At 35.5% G+C, this 27,597-nt stretch overlaps 1 protein-coding gene across 1 annotated transcript in view; it reads left to right on the forward strand.

Moving 5' to 3' along the window:
• The window catches only part of COL24A1 (collagen type XXIV alpha 1 chain), a gene marked incomplete at both ends in the record, with an annotated part of 371,273 nt that overhangs the window by 105,861 nt on the left and 237,815 nt on the right, over positions 1-27,597 (forward strand). The window contains 7 exons of the mRNA XM_080801684.1: positions 2,268-2,321; positions 4,388-4,432; positions 11,191-11,244; positions 11,321-11,365; positions 11,604-11,657; positions 11,930-11,983; positions 16,314-16,367. Coding sequence (XP_080657810.1) covers positions 2,268-2,321; positions 4,388-4,432; positions 11,191-11,244; positions 11,321-11,365; positions 11,604-11,657; positions 11,930-11,983; positions 16,314-16,367 — 360 coding nt within the window. The remainder of the gene's footprint in view (positions 1-2,267; positions 2,322-4,387; positions 4,433-11,190; positions 11,245-11,320; positions 11,366-11,603; positions 11,658-11,929; positions 11,984-16,313; positions 16,368-27,597) is intronic.

Consider the following 27,597-nt stretch of genomic DNA (forward strand, 5'->3'; position numbering starts at 1 on the left):
GGTATGGCTACAATATGTTTGACTACACAGATGGTTTTTGCATTATCCTCTGATTACAGAAAAGAAAAACTGCTTCTAGTATGAGTTAACTATGCCTTAGATACATCATACTTTTTTTTCCATTGCTAAACTATCTTAAATTTTGCCCATTCATGTTTGTACTAGTGAACTGGTGATTTTTGTGATCTATTAAATATGCATTTAATAACTGGTTTGCCTAAATAGATTATAAGACTCTAATAATATACTTTTATTTCTGTTAGTCTTACAAAAAATTTTTAAAGGAATATTATTAAAATGTTGTTAATAATAAATCTTATAAACCATTTTGCAAAGTAGCTTTTTAAAAGTGTGCTTTAAAGTTGATAAATATATTGGGGCGCCTGGGTGGCTCAGTGGGTTAAGCCTCTGCCTTCGGCTCAGGTCATGATCCCAGGGTCCTGGGATCGAGCCCCACGTCGGGCTCTCTGCTCAGCGGGGAGCCTGTTTCCTCCTCTCTCTCTCTGCCTGCCTCTCTGCCTACTTGTGATCTGTCTGTCAAATAAATAAATAAAATCTTAAAAAAAAAAAAGTTGTTAAATATAGTGGCAAATATTCAGAGAAGAATTTTAGTGTATAAAGTAATAGTTACTGAGTAATTGAGTTGTTTTACAGAAGAATATATAATAAGAAAGTGTGTTACTTACTATCCTTCATAGTTTATGGTGTGGAATCTTCAGTAGATTTTCAGTGGCATTGCATTTTATGGTTGCAGGATTTATGTACATTATGGCTTTCCCCAATAACATAATACTTAAATGATATTTGTTACATGTTTATCTTATCTTGAAATGATTAGGTAAAATATTCAATGTAGAAGAGGGGAAAGAACATTGATTCTGCATTCAGACTTCCTCCGTTCAAATCTTAGTCCCACTCGTGTGTGGCTAGTGAGTGCAAGTGACTTAAGCTCTCTGTGCTTCAGTTTTCTCAACTGCAAAGTGGGGGTATTAATATTCATTGATTCAACTTGTTATGAAGATAAAATGAAGTAATATGTATATAATAAAGTGTTTAAAGCCATTAGCACATGATAAGTGTGCTAAGTACATGCTTAAATAGTATTAGCCATTTCATTCTTTGTGATGTGGGTCTAAGAATGGCCAGAAATTGTGGAGATAACTAATGGATTGGTCAGGCAGAAATCTTTGTTATGTTTTCTCTCATTCAGCGGTTCTTTATATAGTGCCACTCAAATGTATATTTTCTTCAGCTTCACTTTCTGTATATATTATATGGCATGTAAAATAATTTTTGTAAAACAAAGAAATATTGTACTGAACAAAATCAATGAAGTATTACACAAAACAAATACAAGTTTTTGTTGTATCATAATTTAGAGATTAGGAAATAATATTTCCTATTAGTAAATTCCTTATCAGAGAACACAGCAAAAACGAATTTTTTAAATTGTGTTCAGTTAGCCAGCATATAGTAATCACTAGTTTTTGATGTAGTGTTCAGCATTCATGAGTTGCACCCAGTGTCCATCACAACACACACCCACCCTAATACCCATCGCTTGGTTACCCCATCCCCACACCTCCTTTCCTTCTGTAACCCTTGGTGTGTTTCCCAGAGTCCAGAGTCTCACGGTTTGTCTCCCTCTCTGATTTCTTCCCATTCAGTTTTCCCTCCCTTCCCCTGTGGTCCTCTACACTATTCCTTATATTCTGCATATCAGTGAAACCATATGATAATTGTCTTTCTCTGCTTGACTTATTTCACTTAGCATAATCCCCTCCGGTTCCATCCATGTATATGCAAATGGTGGGTATTCATCCTTTCTGATGGCTGAATAATATCCCATTGTATATATGTAACACATCACTAGCCATCAGGGAAATTCAAATCAAAACCATGAGATACCACTGTAACACCGGTTAGAATGGCAAAAATAAACAAGACAGGAAAGAACAAGTGTTGGCGAGGATTCCCACACTGATGGTGTGGCTGGAACAGCTGGTACAGCCACTCTGGAAAATAGTATAGAGGTTCCTGAAGACATTAAAAATAGAGCTACCCTATGACCCTGCAACTGCACTACTGGGTATTTACTCCAAAGATATAGGTAGAGTGAAAAGAAGGGGCACATGCACCCCAATGTTCATAGCAGCAATGTCCACAATAGCCAAACTGTGGAAAGAGCTGAGATGCCCTTCAACAGATAAATGGACAAAAAGGAATTCTTGGTTTTAACAGCATTTCTTCGTTTTTCCCTGGGCCAGGGTTTTCCAGGTGACTTTGGAGACAGAGGCCCTGCTGGCCCTGATGGCAGTCCTGTGAGTATATTGTTATGGTCCAGCCTTGTGATCTGACATCACTCAGACGCCACAGCACCTGCACTTGCCATCCTCGTGACATTCAAATAAGTGCTATTGGCCAGACAGTTTTGATACCTCTGTGCACATTCCTATTTGTAAAGACAAAAATGTTATGAGTATATTCTGTCTTGGGAGAGAATCATTAAAACAAATCATTGTGACCATGTTAAATGTACCTGCTTAAGTAAAATATTAGAAGTACATGATCATGATACTGACTTGTATATTTTTGGGGTGAGCCTTTCATGTACATGAAGGTATAACAAGCCTCATGTAAATATTGTGCTCCCAGTGATTGCCCTTTTTGTCTCAAGCCTGTCATTGATCTACCTGGCTTTTGGGTATTGATTTCTAGAGAAATCTTCTCCTTTAGGATTATTCAGCTATTATTTGCAGTTTAGAAAGTTACTATTCTATAATTAGTTTAATTATATTATCAAAGAATGATGGTAGATTGTTGGTTTTTTTGACATTAGATAGAAAAATCTCCAATTTTTTTTTTCTCTCAAAGAGCATCTATCAAATCCCTCCAATCTATTCCATGCACACATTCTTTTAATAAGATTTTAGGGTGAATTAGAGTTAATCACTAAATCCTTTTAGCCTAAATTAGGAATAGTTCTTATATTTAGATACAGGTGAATTACTAGCATTTATACTTAAAGTGTTTGAAAATCATTTATTTTTTATTTAGTTTTCTAAATTATGACTTTATCAGTTATTCAGTTAATTTAGCCAAAGTTTTATTTGTTGTAAGTCTTGGCAGATAAGAATAGAACTGATTCCAAATAAATTGTTAAAAACCTGAATGATGTTTTAAATAGAATGTTTACCATAGTTTTCTTGCCTTTGATTCTGCGGAGCTTTTCATTTCAAGGGTAAGAAAGCATTATTTATTTTTTCTTTTAATATCATTTATGTACTTGCGTAACTACTGTGAAGCCATTTTATTTAAATTTTTGTCAGTTAAATATACACGAAGTTTGTTAGGGTTGGGCTTCTACCATATTTAAGATATTTCTTTTTGAAATCTGCTCTTTATTTAAATGTAATGCTTCTTGAAGAGCATTTTCAGGCTTTAATATCTTTAAAATACAAGGATAAACTGGATATTTTAGTTTATTGGCTTATAATTCTCTCTATATTTTACTGTACCTTATTTTCAAAACAACTTCAGATACAAAAAAAGGCGGGGTACTTTTCACTTTCTAACACTGCCTTGGACTAGATTAGAAATTATCATAAAGACTATAATGATGGGTTCACAAGACCACAAATCAATTGGGAAAATTAATATTGATAATTTATAATCTCATTTATTATATATATAGTTAATGGTGTTGGCAATTTCTTATTAAATTTGTGAGAAATTTTTCAAAACCTTTTATACATTATGACAGTTTTCATTGTGATCTTATAATAGTGAGAACAAATGTTATTATTCCTTTATTTTTTTAAGTAGGCTTCATGCCCACTGTGGAGCCCATCATGGGACTTGAACTCAAGACCCTGAGATCAAGACCTGAGCTGATATCAAGAGTTGGATACTTTAACCAACTGAGCCACTCAGGCACCCCCAAATATTATTGTTCCTATTCTTTAAATAAGAAAACTGAAGTTTAAAGAATTTAAATATTATACTTCAAGAGTGGGTAGTGTTTTAAACCATCTGAAAATGCTCTTCTAACTCTATATGCTGACAACTTACCTTTTTACATAATACATAGGTTGATTATGTCTATAATGCTGACTACTTACAGGATTTACTTCCTTTATTAGATACATAAAAGACACAGAACAGTCTATATCCTAGGCTAGGTGGTAGTCCTGGCATCCAAAAGCATGGGGCCAAGGGCATTTTGGGAGAACTTACACTACCACCAGAGATTTATGCTTCTTAGGAAGATGCATGGGGGTAAAATTTGACATATTTTTTTTTCCAGAAATGTTTGTCTGTGTCTTTAGAAAATGCCCATAGTAGTTTGCAATTGTATTTAACCACCCTTGTACTTTCTTTTACATAGGGACTTGTAGGTAGCATTGGTCCTCCAGGATTTCCTGGGCTTAGAGTGAGTATCAAGTATTATCATTCTTGTAAAATATTGTGTTTATATTTGTTAGCCGCATTTTAAAATCTTTAGAAAAATGAGATGTTTTAGTGTCATTGTTGGATATCAGACTTGCTCAAATGTATTTTCCCACCAGATATACAAATTAGACCAGGAATACGAATCAAAAATTAAACTTTATGGTAATCTAAAATGACAAATTTCTGCAGGTTTATTTATGTCTGTCTCATTAATAGATACCTAAGACTCTGTTTCTTCAAAAGTGTGACACAGAACAGCCACTTTTCTCCTTTGAATTTTCTTTCATAGCATCAGGCCTGAGTAGATACAGATAGGTCTGAATACCATACCATACCATATTATAGCACGTGGTAACTGTAGATTTTATTTCTGAATAAAATTGAATAAATAGTTGGGAAACATCCTGAACAATCGGTAGTAGTTGCACTTCATTAATGATGCTAAACATTTTTTTAAAGATTTTTTAAAAATTTATTTGAAATAGAGTGTGCATGAGCAGCAGGAAAGGGCAGAGGGAGAGGAAGAAGGAAGTAGCAGACTCCCCGCTGAGCAGGGAGCCCGACAACATGGGGCTCAATCCTAGGACCTCGAGATCATGATCTGAGCTGAAGGCAGATGCCAAGCTCACTGAGGTATCCAGGTGCCCTGATGCTAAACATTTTAATACTTAATTTATTATACTAAAAATATAAGTGACTGTATTATTTGCTCACTAAATCATTTTTATTCAGTGAATTTAACTCTGAGTTTCACTGGAGTTTTGGTGTAGGCAAAGTACAATTTAGTAAAGCAATTCTGTGGAGACCAAAATAATGTACTCCAGTTACATAGTTACCTGATAAATTTTAGATTGTTCATTGAAGCAAACAGACTGCTACTTCTGCCGTATCTCCATAAATATATTTCTCTTGGTCAAGCTTATGGTTCATGACAGGGATGTAAGTTGCAGATATTTTCTATAAATTTAGAACCATGTGCTTTAACAGCGGAACTAAAGGCAAGATTCATACTTTTATGAAATGTAAGGAGCCTAATGAAAGTAGAATCTTAAAAGGAAACTATGTATATCTGTATAAAAATAGGTAAGTGACCATGGGCAGAGGTAAGATTTTCCTTAAAAATCAATTTAGAGCTTGCTTCTAACATATGAAATAGGTAATTAAGACTCCAGAGTTTTATGTCATAAATTACAGCCACAATTATTTGTAGCTTGAACTTGAACACGGGTCTTTTGAGTCTAAATTTAATGTTTTTCCCCCACCTTAACCACCCCAAGGCAGAAGGTGACAACTTGACCAACAGAATACATCAGGAGTTCAATTATTGGAACTATGGTTAAAATCAGTATAACAAGTTTTAACTTGCCATTCGGGGCTGACAAGAGTATAGAATTAAGAGTCAGAGCACCTGAGTGAGTCTTACACATTTAACTTTTCTTTTACATGATAATAGTAGTATACTACTAATAAAATGAGCAATAACAACTCACTTAAAATAAGATTTACTTATTTTTTAGGGAGAGAGAGCGTGGGGAAGGGACAGAGGAAGAGAAGCTCAAGCAGACTCCCTGCTGAGCTGCTAGGCTCAATGTGGGGCTTAATCTCAGAACCCTAAGATCATGACCTGAGCCCAAACTAAGAGTCAGATGCTTAACCAACTGAGCCACCCAGACACCCCAATAACAGCTCACTTTTTTTTTTTTAGCATTTTCCATGTGCTAGTCAGTGCTAGGTCATTTAATTCTCAGAACAAGCCAAGACCACTCACTTTATGAGTATTAGGCCCAAATTTGAAGCAGGCGATCAAACCAGATTTCTATCAGAATCATATCAAACCATAATTCTACCTGTGTGCTATACCACCTCCTTAAAACTCATATTACCTTATAACAGGTGCCATTTAACTCATGAGATTTCTTTAGGCTTCACAAGAAGCTCTGTGTGAAGGTGGAAGCCAAAGGACCAATTTTTTTTTTTTTTTTGCTCAGAACTTAGAGTAGGATTAAACTGTAGGTGGTAGTCCATGGTTTTACCAATGGGGAGGAAAAGAAGCTGGAGAAGGGAGTTCAGTCTTTATGTGTTCTTCATTTCACCTATCAGTTGGTTAACTCAGCAGCTTCTGCCATTATGCTCAAGTTTAAGACCAAAATACTTACCATGTCTAGACTGTTCTGGTTCTCATGGACATCTTGAGACATACTTTGTGCACTAGCAAACTGTTTGTTCTCAGATGCCATGCAACCTTCCTACCAAAGGCCTTTGCACTTTCACTTGTTTGTCTACCTGAAATACTTCATCTATATTTCTCTAATAGTTAACCCTTACTCATTTTCTACTCCAGGACTTTGTGCAGTTCCAACACATAATAGTGCTGGTAAAAATAACTGGGGTTTTGTTGTTTGTTGTCCTTTCTCTTTCTCAATATACCCTTTGGTTGCTGGGAAGAGATTCTAAAAAGAAAGAAGAGATTCTAAAAAAAGAAAAGAAAATGCCAAATGATACTAACAGTCATCTTTGTAATCCTCATCTGTACATTGATATAGATAGTACTTTATACTTTCCAAAGTACTTTCACACTCATTTCTCATTTGTTCCTCAAGTCGATAGAGCAGGTATTACATCCTCCATGTTACATTTACTAAATTTTTAAATCAAAACAGTGTGAGCACCTACTGTGTATCAAATGCTGAACTAGAGCTAGACCTAAAAATACAAACAAGATTTCTGTTTTGGGCAACATTATAATCCAGGGCGTAGAAGGAAAAATCAATATATCATATGATGTGATCACTGTTCTCATGGACTAAAAACCACTGAGAAAGGAGCAATTTATGTCATCCTGAGAGAGGAGGCTTCATAAAAGAGACATGTTTTAACCATATCTTGAAGATTATACGTGAATGGAGTGGAGTAGACAGGAAAAGGACTCTTGAGGCTGAAGAATGCCTCTCTAAATGCACAGAAGAGGTAAAAAAAAAAAAAAAAAAAAAAGTGCTGTTTGGGCAATGGAAAGAGGAGTAGTGGGACTGTAGCCTAGGAAGTGTGGGGGGATGGGAGTGGAATGGAAGGAGGGGAAGATTTGAAGATAACTGGGAAAGATTTATATAGAACCTTTATATTTCATAGTCAACACTTTGTCTGCTTGCCCAGTTTATCAGCAAGCACACATCTGTTTGTTCCCTTATAGGAAGCATAGTTTCTGAGAAGAGATGACACAGCTTCCTCTAAATGATTTTTTCCTTGCAGCTGATTGTCATTTGCTTTCTTAATTAGTGATAGTGATTGTCACCTCTGAGGGTGGGTGGGTGTGGTTGGAAAGCCTGAAGAGGAACCCCAAATCTTCTCTAATCGTGTGCTCACTCATGAGCTCTAATTGGCTAGCGGCTGCTCATTTTATATGAAGAAGCTATCCTTGGGTCTCTGTTTCTTTAACTCACTTTGACTCGAAAGTTCTTTATTATTTCTGGATGTGTGGGAGGCTTTTCTGCCTTTGGTGCTGTAACCTGGACACCCTCAGCTAAGCTGCCATGCATGGAAGTATTTCTCCTGTCTGCTCTGTCTTCTCATGGAGGAGGAGTATGGTAAGCAGAGAGTGCTGAAGGCTTTCAGGTTATCCTTGCGGAACTAAAAACTGCTCTTAGCCTATTGCGGGTTGCTTTGAGAAAGCTATAGTTTTTCAGGACTAGGATTTTCCACACCATTTGTAACATACCACAAAATGTTTGCTATTTCTTGGAGCTTTCTGTACCCGTACTGTTTTACTTTTTAGTTCCCTATAATACTAAATCTTTTTTATCTTTACTATAATTTTTTATATCTTTAATATTTCTCAACACTTTCTATTTTGTGATAATTTTTTTAGAGTCACTAAAAAGTAAAACAGTAAATTGTGCATACAAAGTACACTCATCTGAAAATATTAGTCTATGCACAGTGATATGTTTACTGAAATAAAGTTAATGTTATTGCCCATAGAAAAAACCAACAGGATGACAAAGAAATGTTTATTTGTTTATAAGATTTTCCCTCCATACTTCATAGATTATTGCTGCATAATTTCCAAACAGAAATGTTTTTTGTATTTTTCAAAACTCTCATTATTTTTAAAGCTATGAACTTTGAATAAACTAGCCACTGTAATTATAAAAACAGTTGTTTTCTACTGACAGAATTTGTCAGTGACATATGAATACTGTATATCTGTCTATTAAGTTGGAAAGTATTACTCTTTCCCTTTCTCATATATTTCAGGATTAAACATGTTGGAAATAATTTATCTCCATTATATTTCACAGACTTTAGGACTCATGCAAAAGATGTCATATTTTCCATTCTGAAATTTGTGTTATATGAATGCAGTCTATTAGCAATGCTCTGTTATGTTGGGAGATAGAGCTCTTGAAATCACTGTTAAAAAAAAAATTTTTTTTTACTAAAGTATAATTAACATACGGTGTTATATTAGTTATAATATACAGTATAACCATTCAATAACTGTACATTAATCAGCATTCATCACAGTAAATGTACTCTTAATTCTGTTTTTCTATTTCAGCCATCTCACTACTAACCTCCCCTTTAGCAACCACCAGTTCTCTGTCTGTTTTTTTGTTTGTCTTTTTTTTGTTCATTTATTTTGTTTTTTAAATTGCACATATGAATGAAATCATATGGTTTGTCTTTCTCTGTTTATTTTACTTAACATTTTCACCTCTAGGTCCATCCATGTTGTTGCAAGTGGCAAGATATCAGTCTTTTTTAATGGCTGAGTAATATTCCTGTGTGTGTGTGTGTGTGTGTGTGTGTGTGTGTGTGTGTATACCACATCTTCTTCATCCATTTGTCTATGGGTGGACATTCGAGTTGCTTCCATGTCTTGCCTGTTGTAAGAAATACTGCAATAAACGCAGGATCCATATATCTTTTTGAATTAGTGTTTTTCTTTTCTTTGGGTAAATGACAGTAGTGGAATCACTGGGTCATATGGCAATTCTACTTTTAATTTTCTGAAGAATGTCCATATTGGTTTCCATAGTGGCTCCACCACTTTGCATTTCCACCAATGTGCACAAGGGTTCCTTTTTTTCCACATCCCCACCAGCACTTGTTATTTCTTGTCTTTTTGGGTTTGGCTATTCTGACAGGTCCTTCAGTATTCATTCCATACTTTATTTCACAACAATTATGTGCCAAGTACTATGTTGGGTCTGGGAAGAAAAAATCAATAAACATGCTTCTACTTTCACAGAATGTGCAGACTAGGAACACAAGGAGAAAAGTATGGTGCAGTATACTCCCTAGTGCAGCAGAAAGCCATTTCAGTATTGGTAACTATATCTTCAAAGGCCTGGAACATGTAATAAAGAGAGACCATGTTCAGAGAATGGAAAACCGTCCATTGTGGCTAGAATGTGGGATTTGGACAAGGTAGAAATAAAGGAGGAGTAGCGACAGATGGAAGTAGACAAGACGGGAAAGGTTGGTGCAAACCTAGTAGTGAGGGCCTGGGATGATTTCCTAAGAAATTTGGTAAAAGGGGCAACATTTCTAGCATTGCCACAAATACACATTTAGAATTTCCTTAATGTTTGAAAACTATAAAAGGGAGGTTTAAGGCAACTTGTTCTGTGAAGATGAAGGGTGATACAGAAGCTAGACACAGAGAGGTAGCAAGAGAAGGAAGGAAAATGAACGTGTCAGCGACACAAAAATTGTAAGTGATCCCCAAGCCATTTTTTTTTTCAAATTGTCCTTTGTCTTCTTCTTTTTTTTAAAAGATTTTATTTATTTATTTGACAGGCAGAGATCACAAGTAGGCAGAGAGGCAGGCAGAGAGAGAGGAGGAAGCAGGTTCCCCACTGAGCAGAGAGCCCCATGCAGGGCTCGATCCCAGGACCCTGGAATCACAACCTGAGCTGAAGGCAGAGGCTTTAACCCACTGAGCCACCCAGGCACCCCTGTCCTTTGTCTTCTAAGATGTTATATTTGAGGAGTTTTTTTTAAATCGCTTGCTTACAGGAGATGATAGTTTGTTATATTTTTGAGGAGTCTTGCGTTGGAGCGTTAAACTGAGAACCTCAATGTTGGTGACTGTGTCTTTTTCATCTTTATTTCCTCACACAACTACAGTGTCTGTGTCCATGTTATGTTCAACAAATGTTAAATGATGAATGAATGACAGAAGCCCAGAAGAGTAGAGTCTTTTTTCAGTACTCAGTTTATCCCTGAAATTATGGTAAACTTTATCCTTCTGCAAATTTCAAATTATGAAATAAAATCACTGGAATGCCTGGAACATAGTAAGTGCCCAATGAATAATCCCTGAATAAATGGATGGAGTTAAAATAGAAGATGATCAAATGAAGTATTTATTGACTACCTCCTGGGAATGTGGCACTAAAATATTTCCCTGCTCTTCAAGATATTATCTAGTTAGAGAAGTATTTCAAGATGAATGTCAAGGAGAGTTAAGCATTATACAGACTAGAGGAAGGGGAGGATCCTCGTGGACTACATGGGTATGAATAGGCTTTAGGGAGTAGGATGACCTCGCTGAAGTTTCCAACGTTGGTATGATTTCTAAATGTGGAGAGAAAAAGAAGTTGTGGAAGAACAAGACATATGTGGGAGCTTAGTGACATGAACTGTTCTGGGTTAGTTAATTAATTAATTTTACCATATTCTCTTTCTAATCCTAGTGGATGCTTAATGATGCCTTTCTGTCTAATTGCTTTTCAGGGCAGTATTGGCCCTATTGGACCAGTTGGACCTTCTGGAAATCCTGGCCCAATGGTATGTCTCTATTTGCATAGTGGATATTTTCCTTTAATTTCTCTATGATGTCACAAAATATCACTTTTTTTTTTAGGGTCTTTCCGGGAATAAGGGCCTACCTGGAATCAAAGGTGATAAGGTGATTTAAATATTTACATTATCATAGAGATAATTTCTTATCACATTTTTTTCTTGTTAGTCAATACTTATAAAATATCTTGTTTTTATATATGGGATCTAATCCGTATTGTCAATGATATGATTTTTATCAGAAGTAGGAAAAATAGAAATTATTCTTCTGTAATAAATATTTACTTTCTTATAATATTGCCATGTTTGTGTTGCTTAAGTGTCTTTGTATTAAATGTGCCCTCTAGGGTGAACAAGGCATTACAGGGGAGCCAGGAGAATTAGGGTATCCTGGAGACAAGGTACCTTTTTTTTTTAACCATTAAGTTTATATAAATATGAAAAATTCAGTGAAAAAGTATAAATTCTTTAAAAAAAAAGGAGTAATGATTATTTTAACCATGTAGTTAGTTAGGATGTGGTATCAATATGGTTTTACACGTTTTGTTCGAAATGGTTTTCTCAAAGTTTTTAGATTCACTCCATGAATTTTTTAAGCAGTTTGTATACAGAGGCGTAGCTGTCTCTTGTGGTACAATAGCTTTCATCTTCTCTCTATTATTCTCTTCTGTAGGGTGCTGTTGGTGTTCCAGGACCACCAGGGATGAGAGGAAAGCCAGGACCTTCAGTAGGTTTGAACTTTTCCTTTGCTCTTTCCCATTAACAAAGTGTACATCATGGCATGAGTCTTGACACTTATTGGTATTAGTGGAATGTAAGTAGGAGCTAGGGTTACCAATCTGGTGTGTTTTTCTCCTCAGTTTTAGGGTACAGCTAATCCTTCAAGTTTTCAGCTTTTCAGCTCACATTCCGTAGAGTATTGGACCTCGTCATTCCTGCCCTCCACCTCATCCCAGGCCAAAACCAAACTTCTGTGGGCCCTAAAGATTTTGTTTGATCTGTTATGAATAATACTATTCATAACTATTGTTATTCATAATAATAATATTATGAAGTAAACGATAGATATTTAAGACAGAAAATACAAAGCACCTTAAATAATGTTTTAATTTTTCCAAATATCTTTCATTCTAATATAGTTCATTAAAGAAATATTGTGAAGAAAAGATAGCATGTTACACCCCGTGGGCACAAATATACTAATTAATTCTTTGTCTTTTTTTTTTTTCTAACCCTTGGGCATCTGTTAATTGGAAAAAAAAAGAATACCTTATATTGTAGTTAACACGAAACCTAACTCAAACTGAAATTACCGAGTAAAATCATTTAAATAATGGTTAAAACATGAGTTAAGTATGTCTCTCTACATTAAAAGTCATGATAATTATTATAGCTAAGATGTACTGAGTGTTTACAAAGTACCAGTCACTATTCTAAGTCTATACTTCTAATTTAGTCTTTACAAAAATCTTATGAAGTTGGTACTATTATTGTTCTTATTTTACAGATTGGAGAAACTGAGACACAGAGTTAAATAACTTGTCCATGTTTCCATAGTTAGTTGTTGGCTATCTGGGAAAATCTATGTGATCATATGTGAACTCACATACTCAGCCACTGTGCCGTACTGTTTTAGGATTTAATATTTTAAGATTGCTCTGGGATTTCTAATATTGATTACAACTCTATGAAGGTGCAGGTGATTATAGATAGAAAAATAGATGGAAATTATAATTTATTACTATAACAATAAAATCTACATTTTAAAAAGAGTTGTTCCCTGAACACATCATTGTGTTTCCTCTCTCTCCTCCTATCTCAGGCTTGTTTATTTTTTGTCAGAGGAAGCAGCAATAAGACATAGCACTTTTCATACCTCATTCAGTATAACTTCTAACAGTGATGGCATTTCATATACATCTCTCAGAAAGTATTTATTCCAAAGAAAATTTTTCAGTGTCTTTTTGTCAAGTGACATGCTGGTGGTGAGCTTCGCTCTTAACTAGTTTTTTGCCCTGGACTCGGAGTAAACCTGGTCAGTCATGTACCCAGACTTGGGCTCTGGAGTTGAATCTCAGAAATTCCAAACTGTATGAATAAAAGGCATGAAAATAGGTCATAAAGCTAACAAAAAGCTTCTGTTTTTCAAGGGTGAGTCTAATCACATAACAGGAACTTAAAATATCTGCAGTGGCTAGCAAAGTAAGACCCTAAACTTCTTACATCCTAATTGTTCATAATGTGAGGGTTTTCTGACTTTCCGCAATAATAATAAAAGGAGCAGGTACAACATATTTTCTAAGGCCAATACTGAGTGATAAATCATATCAATATTATTCTGTAATGCTTTACAATTAATTACTGGATAAAACTTAAGTCAAATATCATGCTTATACAAAGTAAATCTTTTTAATATCTCCCTTACTTTTTGATACAGTTTGTATTGATAACATGTTTATTGTGGGGCAGAGGGGATATACTTCTCTGAGAAACAGACTTAGATTTTAGTCCCAGCCCTGACACTGACTTGCTATGACCTTGAATATTTAACCAATGTGACATCCAGTTACTTGTTTAAACTGAGAGTCTCACTACATCATATTGTAAATCTGTGACTCTTTGGTTTTCTCTCTCAGTGACAATGTTTACCAGTAATTCTCTAGTCTAAGCTCAAGAAAAGGTGGAGAGCCTGTTTCGCCTTTAACACATTGTCTTAAAACCCTTAATATTATTTTTTTCTTGAAATAAATCACCAGAACCAACTCTAATATTTTTTTTAAGGCTGTGATGCAGGGAGCATTAAGATGTTAAGAGTGAGGTTTTACTTGCTCATTTTGTACCTTTCTTTGTTTTTCTAATAAGAAACACATTTTTAATGTCAGCAGGGATTACTTTGGTAGGAGATAGTTTACCATCTTTTGTTTGTTTTGTTAAATCTTTGAAAAATATATACATCAGACTGAAGAGATATATGAATTAATATTTGTGAAGAGTCTGTAGTCTCTCACTTGTTTGTATCTTACTAATAGAAAAAAATTATAGAGGTTTGACCAAGAAACCTTCCCTAGTTTTGGAAGGAGACACCTGTTTAATGAAAAATTGCTTGCACTGAATCTGTTATATTAAAAAGAAATTATACAAGTTAGCGCCTCTCTAAATCATTTGTTTACTACCATGAAAAGAATATCAAAGTCATAAAGATGTCTCTCTTATTTTATATCTCCTGCTTTTGGCTTTCTGTTTTCTAAGATGCTGGCATTAGTGATTTTTTTTTCCCCCCAAATGAATCTAAGTTATAACATGAAAGAATACCTGTAAGATAAAAGAAAGAATGTCCTGATTTGGAAGGCTTTCTACATTTTGGAATTAGGGAATCTTTGGCTCTGGAAGCATCTAAAAACCAGAGACAATTAGAAGTTGTTAATTAATATTATGTCCTTAAAACAAAGAAAACAAAGACAATTATTACACCTTTCCATATTTTTAACTAGAAGTTGTCAATTAGAGAGGTTTACTCAATCCTTACTCCATTGTCTAAAACTTACTTGAAAACTGAGTTTTTTTAAAGGAGACTTAACATTCAAGGAAACTTCCAGTTAAAGTTTTTTAAAATGAAGATTTATTCTGAAGAATGAAATTTTTCAAAATTTGTGTTTATAGATATCTGGTTGTCAATTAACTTTTCCGGAAACAAACACCTAGAGGATGCTGTTTTTTCCTCAAAGCTTGTGAATTTAGCCTCTCATTTGTTTTTTGCCACCAGAGGTCTCCAGTGAGAGCCCCATCTTTCTCTCTCTAGGAGAGGTACTTGCCATTTTAAGAATTCAAGGCTCCTCTAGGTACTGATTATGATGAATTTTGACTTTATATAGGAGCATTTAAGTCAAGTTTTATGTAATACTTCTTTTCTCTAGATTTGATTGTGCATTGTTTCGTACCCAGATACTTAAGCGCTGTATGAGAATGGCGGTAGTGCTTATGGAAAACTGTGCTTTACTTCTTGAAATGTGGATAAGCACGTATTATTTCTTGTAATTTTATGTAATCTGAGAACTATTAGGTCAAATTTGAAACTCACATAGAAATTTAAGACTTCATTTATTTATTTCTCACATAGAAATTTAATATGGCAGAAATAATGAATTCAGCAGCTTTTCTGGTGAAAACAAGGGTATTGAACTACTGTCTCCTTTCATCTCTAGTTTCAGGCTTTATAACCACTTTTCTCTCCTCTGAACTTGCTCTCCAGCCCTGACTTCGCCTGGTTAATCCAGATATCAGAAGATGGCTTCAGAAATATTGACAACAAATCCTCAAATTTTTAATATAATAATGATCTAAAGAATCTAGGAATTATAGGCACCCAGGAGAGGACAGAGGATATAAAGGGAAAGGTTAATGGTTATAAAATTGGTTAATGTTTATTGCCAGGCACTGTACTAAACCGAGCACCTTAAATATATTGTCTCCTTTAATCCTCACAATTACCCTGTAACAATGTTAGTACCTGTTAGCATTTTTATTCCTATTTTATTGTTAAGAAAACTGAGCCTAAGAGAGATTAAGCAGCAGGGATTTAAATCCAGATGATTCTTAATTACTAAATCAGGCCCTTATAATCAAAGGAGAGAGGAATTTTCAGGGACTGTCCCAGACTCTGGTTGTTTATGAAACCAAGTCCTTATCTAGAGTCCCCTACCTTGTTAAGTCGAGCTCTTTATCTCCGGATAACCTACACATTCACACACTTTTTTTTTTCCTTGATTTGAACACTTAACTCAGTTTGTTTGTATCTCCAGCACTTAGGAGTAAATATATATTACATCCATACACCTTTTATTTAAATAAGTTTTCCACAGTGATGATGGTTACAAATTAAGTCTTTCTGAGTGGTTGTTACAACTTTGTTGGACATAAAATATTGAGTGTTGTTTGCTGAAAAGTCATTAAAATTTTATGTGGTATAATACATTGAGTTCTGTTTGCTTACCATATGTCTGTTTTAAATTGTATATAACAGATTCATACTTCTACTTTGATCCCCACCCCCATCTTAGGGCCAGATCGGTGACCCAGGACCCCAAGGACCATGTGGACCTCCAGGACCAGAGGTAAAATGTTGGTGGGAAAATAATAAATTTGAAACAAAAGTCATAAAAATTAAACTTGATTGTAAAACATATTTTTACATAACAGGCTTAAGAAAGATTCTCTTTAAAGTTCACATCTTTGTAAATAGTTTGAACTAAAATCTTTTTTCTCCTGTATCAAAAGGTATGCGACAGTGATCCCAAGGCAACAGAAATGTATTAGCCACATTATAGTCCTGATTAGAGCAGAGCTGACTTATTTGTTCGGCACAACTCCTAATAACACATACTTGGGGCATGAAATCAAATTTCATGATAAACTCCACTGAATTTTTAATACAAAATGCTTCCAATGTTTGCTGTATGCATATATCATTTGGCTCTCATATTCTAGAATAAATACAATTAGGTCTATAGTATATATGTCAAATTTGCTTGTTTATTCTTTGAAATTTGACTTTGGCTGAATACCTGATAGAGAGTTTCTTTTTTTTCTTGCAAGTTCACATAGAACACAAGCTTCTAGCGTGAAAGCTTTGAGTTTTTAAAAAATAATTTTCAGAGTCAAAAATATGTACCACATGGAAATAAAACTTCTGAAGCTCACTCTAGTTCAGAAATATAAGCAAAAAAATATATGTACATACACATGTAAATATACATACACATCTAATTCAGAATCATAGGTATAGCAGTAAAGTTGAGAACATGAATTTGGTTTCAGAATAAATAAATCAGAACAATAAACAGTGTCAAAGCAGCAGGCAGAATTCCTAGAAATAGCACTGTACTGATGCTTTCTCCCTCTCTTTGTAAACCATAAAATCTGCTTCTTACGCTTCATCTCTCTTTCAGGATTACCTGATTTCTTCAGCAAATACCTATTCTTTCTTATTGTCTCATTTAAAAACACGTTGGATATTGGTAGTTCAAAAATCTAAAAAACAACATTGTACCTAGTTTTATTAATAAGGACATAGTAGGAGATAAAATATGGCAATGTATCAAAGTCAGCATTCTGGGAAGGAGGTATTGTTTTGAGTAATTTAAGCAATTATTAACAGATAATTAAAGTAGTAATTAACACATTAATATAAGTTTATATCTCCTGTGGGCCTGTATGCTTTTAATATTATTTCATGAAAACCTTCCTGGAATGAATTCTTTTTACCTGTCCTCACATACTGAGGATACAGAACCTAATTTATCTTTTATTATCTTTAAAGTTTATTATCATGAACATGGGTTGTTCTGTTGTAACTTTAGTTACAGATAAGATACCTGCTAGGGAGGATGGTGTCACCTCCTAATTATCTGTATGGTTGGGATCATTTTCTTCTTTTTCCTAAAGCCAGGTTAAAGCATGCATGGGCCGTGTTTTAAAATATTACTTGGTCTTCCAAAGATGTTTCTTTCTTCTCTCTTACCTCTGAGCTTTAATGATTTGCAATCATCTTTCAAAACATTGTCTCCTTGTGTTTGATTTCTGCACTGCTAATACAAGGTCCTGAGCTCCAGCCTTGTCAGGCTGTGCCCATTCCTTCTGCTCACCTGCATTAAATGTTTTCATTGGGCCAAAGATGTAAGCTGTACTCGTGTAATTCGTTTTGGAAAAGGGGTCTAGCCTAAAGATCTTAAGGGTTTTTTTAATCATAAATGTATAATGTGTAGGCAGTTGTATATGAGGCAACACTTGTATCCGACTCCTTCTCAACATTAGACTTTCAAAGTTGCAGGCCCAAGAATTTACAATAGTATGTTTAATATTATATCAAGCCTGAAAAGTTTCTACTTGCACAGTAGATAAATTTTCTCAGATAAGGGGTTTTGTACGTTGTGTTAAATTGAGACTATTTAGGCAGTGATCAAAGATTTTTAAGCAAGGGAATGAAATGATCAGACTTGTGTTTTCAACACATGTGTGGTAGCAAGAGCGAAATGGTAAAAGAGAAGGAAAGAGGGAGAGGTGACAAAGCTAACTGAACACTATTTAAGAGGATAATGCAAGGCCAGGCTATAAATGATGAAGGCCTGTTACAATTGAGAAGAAAGGACGGCTTCAAGAAATTATTAGGATATATAATTCACAGCACTTGAACCACTCCAGTTCATTTAGTTTGTGTAAGATGGGAATAAAAGACAATTTTAATGTTTCTTGCTTGAAGAGTTAGGTAGAATGTGGGATCACCATTCTAAAAAGAGAATAAAAAGGGAGAAGGAAGAAGATATTCAGAGGGGTGGGTAGAGATAATGCTTTGGTTTTAAATTTGTTAGGGCTGCAATGTCTGTTGGACATACAAGAAATTAGTCTGTAAGTGTGTAGAAAACTACAGACCTGAAACTCGGAAGAGAATAGAACTAGAGATAAACGTTTGTAATCATCCACATAGAGCTATTAGATGAAACAATTGTAACAGATGAAATCATTTAGTGAGAGTATATGCAACAAGCTTTGAAAATATCACACCTGGACCCTGACCGGCAGAAGGATACATTTCCTAACTACAGTGCAATTAAGCTTTAAATTAACAATATAAGAGCTGTAAAATAAACTTAGGTAATGTAAAAACATACAGAAAAGGGAAAAAAATCACAATAGAAATTAGAAAATATTTAGAACTGGATGAGAACAAACCACTTTAAAAACTTCAGGTGTTGGACCTGAAGTAACACCTGGGGGGAAGTTCACATTTCTCTAAAAAGCAAGAAAGATCAAGAATAAATGGATTGTGTATTCACAAAACAAACTGAGGGATGCTGGGGGTTGGGGAGGTAGGGTATAGGGTGGTTGGGTTACGGACATGTTATAGACATTGGGAGGGTGTGTGCTATGGTAAGTGTTGTGAAATGTGTAAGCCTGATGATTCACAGACCTGTATCCCTGGGGCAAATAATACATTGTATGTTAATACAAATAATTTGAAAAAAAGAATAAGTGAGTTTTTCATAGCACAAGTATAGAGATTTGTTTCAAAGGGAGAAAGAAGTTAAAAGAGGTGAAATAGAGTAGATTTTGTTTTCTCTAAATGTAGGGGACACACCCAAGAGTTAGAGGACTGTGGACATATGGAAAGAGGGTGCTTGAGGAGATCTGTGAGAAGTAAGTGGGGGAGTGAATAAAGACTTATAAAATAATTTCTGAGTGGTATTAAGAACTCAGCTGAGGGGATGCCTGGGTGGCTCAGTTGTTTAAGTGTCTGCCTTTGGCTCAGGTCCTGGTCTCAGAGTACTGGGATCGAGTCCTACATCAGGCTCCCTGCTCAGTGGGGAGCCTGCGTCTCCCTTTGCCTGCCACTCCCCCTGGTTGTGCGAGCACACTCTCTCTCTCTCTCTCTGACAGATAAATAAATAAAGAAATAATCTTTAAAAAAATAAAGAACTCAGCTGAGATTGAAAAGCTGTCTTTTCTCAAAATATAGCCACAAAGCCCAGTACTTTTTTTTTTAATTGTATTGTAAATTTTAGTCTGAACTTCCTACTGGCCAAAACAGTAAAACATGTTCAACTATATGACTCTCTTCTCCTGTGTATAAAAAACACTTTAATAGTTCAAAAGAAGGGCAGCAGTTCATGGTATTGTGTGATTTCCATCTTTGAGACTGATGTCATAATGTCAAAGTATAATTCAGTAAAAGTAATTCTATTAGGAGCCAAATGATGACACCTAGTTTTATACCTCTGTGATAGCATTTGTTAATTACTGGGTGATAAAAGGTTTAAGTTGATATCTGAAAAATTAACATACTTTTGGGATTAATACAGCCTGAGTAACTTGAGCAGATCTCTTGGCGGTTTTTTGTTTGTTTGTTTTGTTTGTTTGTTTTTATTTTTCCTAAATGGGTTATCAGTTGTCCCAGAACTATTTGTTAAGCAATTGGTCTTTACTTTAGTCATTTTTAAATGCCACCTCTATAAATACTAAATTTTCATGTTTCTTTGGTCTATGTCTAGATTTTGTTTTCTATTCCACTTGAATGATTGTCTATTCCTACACAAATGTCACATTGTTTCAAAGGTAGAAAAAAAACCCTGCTAGCCTTGAGGGTTTCCCTTGTATGTTAGTCTTCTTTTGTCTTGATACTTTAAAATTTTTTTCTTTATCACTATATTTTGCCAGTTTGATTACAATGTCTTGGTGTGGATCTGTTCTGTTGATTTTGTTGGGGCTTCTCTGTGCCTCCTGGATCTGGATATCTGTTTCCTTCCCCAGATAAGGGAAATTTTCAGCTATTATTTCTTCAAATAAATTTTCTGCTCCTTTATCTCTCTCTCTTTTCTTCTGAGACTCCTATAATATGAACATTATTACATTTAAGGGAGTCATTGAGTTCCCTAACTCTATTCTCCTTTTGCATAATTCCTTTTTCTCTCTTTTGTTCAATTTGATTACTTGCCATTACTCTGTCTTTTAGGTCATTAATTTGTTCCTCTGCTTCTTCCAGCCTGTTGTTAATTCCATCAAGCATGTTTCTCATTTTATTTATGGAGCCCTTTATCTCCGCTACACTATTTCTTATCTCTGTGTTAAGGGTCTCACTCATGTCTTTCACTCTTTTCTCAAGTCCAGGGAGTATCCTTATGATCATTAGTTTAAATGCTCTATCAGGCATGTCACTTATGTCTGTGTCACTTAAATCTCTGGCTGTAACCTTGTCCTGTTCTTTCATTTGGGAAAAATTTATCTGTCTTCTCATTTTTTCTAAGTTTCTGTGCCTGTTTCTCTGTGTTAGGAAAGTCAACTATGTCTACTGTTTTTGAAGGTAATGGCCTTATGAAGAGGAGGTCCTATATTGCCCTGTTCTCTAGCATCCCTTGTTCTTCAGGGTTTGGCAATTTTGAGAGTGTCTCTAGTGTATGTGTGCTTTGCTGCTTTGTTCTGGCTCCTTTATCCATCAGCCCAGTCATCTGCAGAGGCTCTCTTTGCCTGTTGTGAGTAGTATTTGGCCCTGGCCTGAGTGTAGCATGTTCTAACTAGATATGCTCTGATCGGTTTATGAAATGAGACCTGTTGCCACTGCCAGTGGAACTGATGTTCTGCAAACCTTCACATTAGGAGATCCAATGTGAGTAGGGCTTTGGGCTGATCTTAAAGGGGAGAGGCCCATCGCAACTAAGGCAAGCATGACTGGGAGGGCCAGTTCCAGTGGAGCACAGGGTGATAGGCCTTGGTATAAGCATATTAGATAGGGAGTATTGGGCTGTGCTGGTTTCTGCAGGGCACCCTGTGCTTATACTGAGGTGCAGGGCAGGGACATGGCTTTTATTCTGTTCATTTGTTCCCAGAGGGGTCTTTCCATGAATGCTGCCTCTTCGAGACATACTCCAAGATGAATGAATAACCTCCCTACTATGTGACCCATACACTCTTCAGATTGCTGTTTCCATGCTGTATGTGAACAGATTGCCTGCCTTCTCTCCACGATCAGGGCAGTGCACTCTGGGGTCTATCTCAGCCATACCCACCTTTAAAAATTGAGGTTTTAAGCCCTGCTGGTTGCAAGAACTCAAAAAATTCAGCCCCTCTCCCTTTCCAGGCTATTGTTATGGGGATTCCTTTTCCCCCATGTACTGACCTGTGTTCTAGTCTATCATTCACCCTCCTCTACAACTGCAGCTCCTTCCCCAGCACGTCAGCCATAATCCTTTCTTTCCCCAAGCACATCTTCACTTTCTTTTTTCTTTTATTTTTAAAAAATATTTTATTTATTTATTTGACAGGGAGAGAGCTATCACAAGTAGGCAGGCAGCAGGCAGAGAGAGGGGGATGCAGGCTCCCTGCTGAACAGAGCCTGATGCGGGGTTCGATCTCAGGACCCTGAGATCATGATCTGAGCCAAAGGCAGAGGTTTAACTCACTGAGCCACCCAGGTACGCCACATCTCTGCACTTTCTACTACCTTCTTTGATGTGGCCTCTTCTCTACCTTTAGTTGTAGAGTTTGTTTTGCCAGTCTTCTGATCAATTTTGGGGCTATTTAGGGGGATTTAATAGTTACCTAGTTGTATTAGCAGAACAGGGCGTACCTAGGGTCCTCTTCCTCTGCCACCATCTTTTCTTCTTCGTATCACTTCTTTTCCATTCACCCATCAAATGGATTATTTTTAGATAATCCACTTTTGAATTTTGTTTCCTTACCTTGCCTGTTGTGAATTAATATTGCGAAGAACATAGGTGGACATAGATGAATACATCTTTTTAAGTTAGTGTGTTCTATTTCTTTAGATAAATACCCAAAAGTGGAATTGCTTGATCATATGGTGGTTCTATTTTTAATTTTTTTAGGGAACTTCATACTGTTTTCTATAATGGCTGTATCAATATTTACCAATATGTACTAATATTTATTTGTACTTTTGCATCAGTATTTATAAGTGGTCTTGATCTATAATATTCAATCTTTTTTGTACTTCTTTGTCAAGTTTAGGTTTTAATGTTATACTTATTTCATGAAAATAATTAGGAAGTCTTCTTAATTTTTAGTGCCATAGAGTAATTTATGGAACATTGGGCCTATCTTATCTATGAGGCTTTGATGGAGTTCCTCTGTGAAACCATCTGGAATTGATGCTTTTTTATGGGGTAGTTCCTTGATGAATTTTTTTGCAGCTTCTGCAGAAATTAACCTTCTTAAGCTATCTCTAATGGGGTTAGATTGGTTAAATTGTCTTTAGGAAATTATCTGTTTCATCTAGGTTTTCAAATTTACTTCCATATAAATCCACAAAATAGTCTTGTGGTTTTTAAATTTTTGTTTTAATGATTGTTTCCCAGGTGCCATGAATTTTTTTTTATTATTTGTGTATGTACTTATCCTTTTTTTCTTGATTTGTTTGTTTTGGTTAGGTGATTCCATTTGTCCAGTTACTTTTTTCTCAAATTTTTGAAATTTTTATTTATTATTTTTCTGTTTTTCTTTTCTCTACAAATTAGTTTCTCCTTTTGTATTTATTATTTCTTGAATATTCTTTTTTTTAAGTTAGGAATTTAATTTTAATTAATTTTATTTATTTTTGTTGTTTTATTTTCATTCCAAAAACTATTAAGAACTATTATTTTCCCTCTGCCTACTACTTTAAATGTATTTCAAAGATTCTGTTATGCAGTATTTTTATTACCATTGTCTTTTAGATACTTTATAATTTCAGTTATTTCTCTTATCACACAAGAGTTATTTAAAAAGAAATTTTAGAATTTCCAGGTGGGAGAGCCTGTTGTTATGTTTTTGTAATAATTCTTACTTTTATTACATTGTTATCAGAAGATTCTATTTTTTGGACCTTATCAATCTTTTCTCTTTTTTGTGATCATTTTTTGTGATTCAATATACACTTGACATTTCATTATACATTTCAATATACTTGACAAGGAGGTATATTTTTATTATTAAATGTGGAGTTTAATATACAGTATGTAGTGACTGGCTCTTCTTTATTATGTTGTTTAGGTTTTCCTATATCTTCACTTACTTCTGATCTAATTGATCTATATAAATGGCATGTACTATGGCTGCTACTGATCTAATTGCTCTTGGGATCACAATTGTTACTCATCATTCTCTCCTTCACTACCTATTTTAAATTCCTTTCACCTTCAGCTGTCACCTCGGTGGGTCTTGGTAGCTTACCTAGTGGTATGACCTTGACCTTCATTACTGAGAATATGAACTCTTGATAGGAGTTCTAAGAGATGTTCAGTGTATCACCTGAAATCCATGTGTATCCCTTCCTGCCCTTTTTGTGTAAAGAAGTCTTGCCTGTTTTTGTTTTTCAGGGTCAATTAACCCTGCCAATATGGTGACTTCCCTTTTTGTTTGCTCAGAGCTTATCATAAAAAGTCCTAAGTGCCCTGTTGACAGCCCTCAGTTTAGTTTAGTTTATTGGGATGTTTGCTGGGTCTCCTGTCAAGAGACAGACCCTTTGGGTAACATGATATCTAACCCTGAAGAGTCCAAGGTTGTTGGGAAAGAAAGTACAAAATATAGTCCATCATTGGGAGTGATGGTAAATAGGACCACATCCACTTCTATTCTTTGGTTTCCAGAATCACGCATCCTTCCTATTAGAGACAAAAGTGCCATATACAGGTCTTTAAAAAAAAAAAATACACTATATCCCAAAGGGTGGTACTTCCTTCATATTGTTTCCTTTAAGTTGGCACTTCAATTATAATTTTGGAAGGCAGTTCGACTATATTGTAAGGCTGGCTACCTCTAAATGGTGCAGCATGGGTGAAGGCCAGTGAATCTTATCAGGAGCCCACTCTTATAGCTTTGATCTAGAGAGGGTATTTTATTCAAATGCTATCATCTGTGGGGTTCCATGCCTGTGGATCAAGCATTCTATAATTTTCTAGATAGTGGTGCTAGTTGGAGCTTTAAAGGAAGAAAAGGTAAACTCTTACAAATATGTATCTGTTTCTATGAAGATGAACTGCTGATACTTCCAAATTTGAAGAGCCCCACATGAATGCAGACTATTTTTAAATATTCTTTTAATTATAAAGGAAAAGAGTGTGCTTGCCAAATCAGTGATTACATACCAAATATAGAAGGACTTAGTAATCTGTTGTGTCTAACACAGCAGCTGCAACTGGGGCTATGGTAGTCTACAGTCAGTCTCCACAATCCAACTGACTTCTGTAGGTGATAGTCTGGTGAATTAAACAACGTTCTGATAGAGACCATCACACATAGATATTTTAGATTTTTTAATATCTAAAATTAAATCTTTAATATCTAAAATAAAAATTCTTTGAAAGTCTAGAATCAGTTTAGTCTCAGAAAAAATTGTAAAATAACCAAATAACTCAATTGCTATGGGCACTGATCTTCCTCTCTTCTTTTCCTTTGCAGCATAAGTTCTTGTCTATCTCAAACAACCAGTGTCTCTTTTCCTTTCCATAATTTACCCTTCTCATCAAAGCTTGTTTCTAAAGATCTGATAAATACATTTTACTCGGGGCAGTAAGTGGTTAGTAGAACAGCTAACTTCAATAGAATGCCCTTTCAAGGATATTTACATTTTAACACTAAACAGAAACCTGGAACTAATGCAATGAGTCTTGAATTGTAGATTTTAGGGTGTCATTTAGTGAGCAGGGAAAGATTCGTGGGTGATTTAAACTTGGTGCTCCTCAAATTAATCATACCATCTGTGTTGTCATCTATACTACCAATAAGACGGGACTGGCCAATATTTCTTTCTAGTACCTTCTAGTTCAGAATCTCAGATCTTCAAAGTCCATGAAAGCGAAGCACTCTGAAGTTTTTGTTGTAAATGCTAAGTTTTTTTGCCATTGCTTTGAAGAGATTGTTCATCATTAAAGATCATCTGACCAAATGTCACTTCAAACCACTTCAAAGTTTTTTTTCTCCTTACTTCATAATGTTTTACTTATTGTAGGCAAGTTAAATGGCTGTACCAGAGAAGTAAACATATCCGTGCACTTAGCTCTTTCCAGGATTGTAAATATTAGAGATCTCCCGAGATAAGACATCATGTACCTTAAAACATAAGATTAATTTTTTTTTTCCATGCTAGTTCTTTGTCTGCTTTTAACAAAAACATATGGAAAATGCTGTACAGGAATCTTCCCTATTTCTTTAAACATAGTAGTATCAGTTTTGAGCACTAAACCCATGTTTCCTCCCAGTTCTGGCAGCAAACCACCTTTAGATTTGGTAGCAGGATAGTTAGAATGTTTGTTGATTCAGCTGTTAACCTCAGTGGACTAGTGAGATTGCCAAATAGTTGAATATTGGATGACATTCTCGGTGAGTGAGGCCAGTTGTTTACTACAAAATGAGCTGAGACTACTAATCAGAGAGATCCCAGAAGTGGCCAAGCTGTGAGTCTTCTTTTTCCACTAGGGTGGTCTTCACTAGAGACAAATACCAAAGTTCATTTGGAGAGTCTGCCCATATCAAGCGAAGGTATACTTTTAAATGTCCATTTTAGCACCTCAGTGGACTTAACTTGAATAAGGCCACCTGCAGCCAGTTGAGTAGATTTTAGTCCAGATGGATCCCCTTTACTTAAACCAGTTACTTCTTTTTTTTTTTTTTTCCCATTTTTTATTTATTTTCAGCGTAACAGTATTCATAGTTTTTTCACCACACCCAGTGCTCCATGCAATCTGTGCCCTCCCTAATACCCACCACCTGGTTCCCCCACCCTGCCACCCCGCCCCTTCAAAACCCTCAGGTTGTTTTTCAGAGTCCATAGTCTCTCATGGTTCACCTCCCCTTCCAATTTCCCTCAACTCCCTTCTCCTCTCCATCTACCCTTGTCCTCTATATTATTTGTTATGCTCCACCAATAAGTGAAGGAGATTCAAATCAAAACCACATTGAGATACCACCTTACACCAGTTAGAATGGCCAAAATTAGCAAGACAGGAAACAACGTGTGTTGGAGAGGATGTGGAGAAAGGGGAACCCTCTTACACTGTTGGTGGGAATGCAAACTGGTGCAGCCACTTTGGAGAACAGTGTGGAGATTCCTCAGGAAATTAAAAATAGATCTTCCCTATGACCCTGCAATTGCACTGCTGGGTATTTACCCCAAAGATACAGATGTAGTGAAAAGAAGGGCCATCTGTACCCCAATGTTTATAGCAGCAATGGCCACGGTCGCCAAACTGTGGAAAGAACCAAGATGCCCTTCAACGGATGAATGGATAAGGAAGATGTGGTCCATATACACTATGGAGTATTATGCCTCCATCAGAAAGGACGAATACCCAACTTTTGTAGCAACATGGACAGGACTGGAAGAGATTATGCTGAGTGAAATAAGTCAAACAGAGAAAGTCAAGTATCATATGGTTTCACTTATTGGTGGAGCATAACAAACCAGTTACTTCTTAACAAAGAAGTATCACTTGGGATTGGTTGAGTAATTTGATGTTTTTAGTTGTTACTCAAAAACTGGTGCTGAAAGAAAATATGATCAAATCTGTCAATAACAAATCATTTCTTGAGTTCCTAGTGTAAGAGCTATGCCTAGTAAACACTATAGGATATATACAAAAACAATATATTGTCTCTAATTTGGGATAGTTTATAGTCTATTTTGGAAGAAGAGGATCTAAACATATACTGCTAGATAATAGCAAAGGCATCATGTAAGAAATAAGTAGTTATTATAGTTCAGTGTTAGTAGAGAGAGATGAAGCAAGAAAGGATTGAGGTGGAAGGATTAGGGAAGGGTTCGTGGAAAAGATGGATCTTGAATTACATCGTTGATGAATA

Source organism: Martes martes (assembly GCF_963455335.1).
Source record: "Martes martes genome assembly, chromosome: 4".
NCBI lineage: Eukaryota > Metazoa > Chordata > Mammalia > Carnivora > Mustelidae > Martes > Martes martes.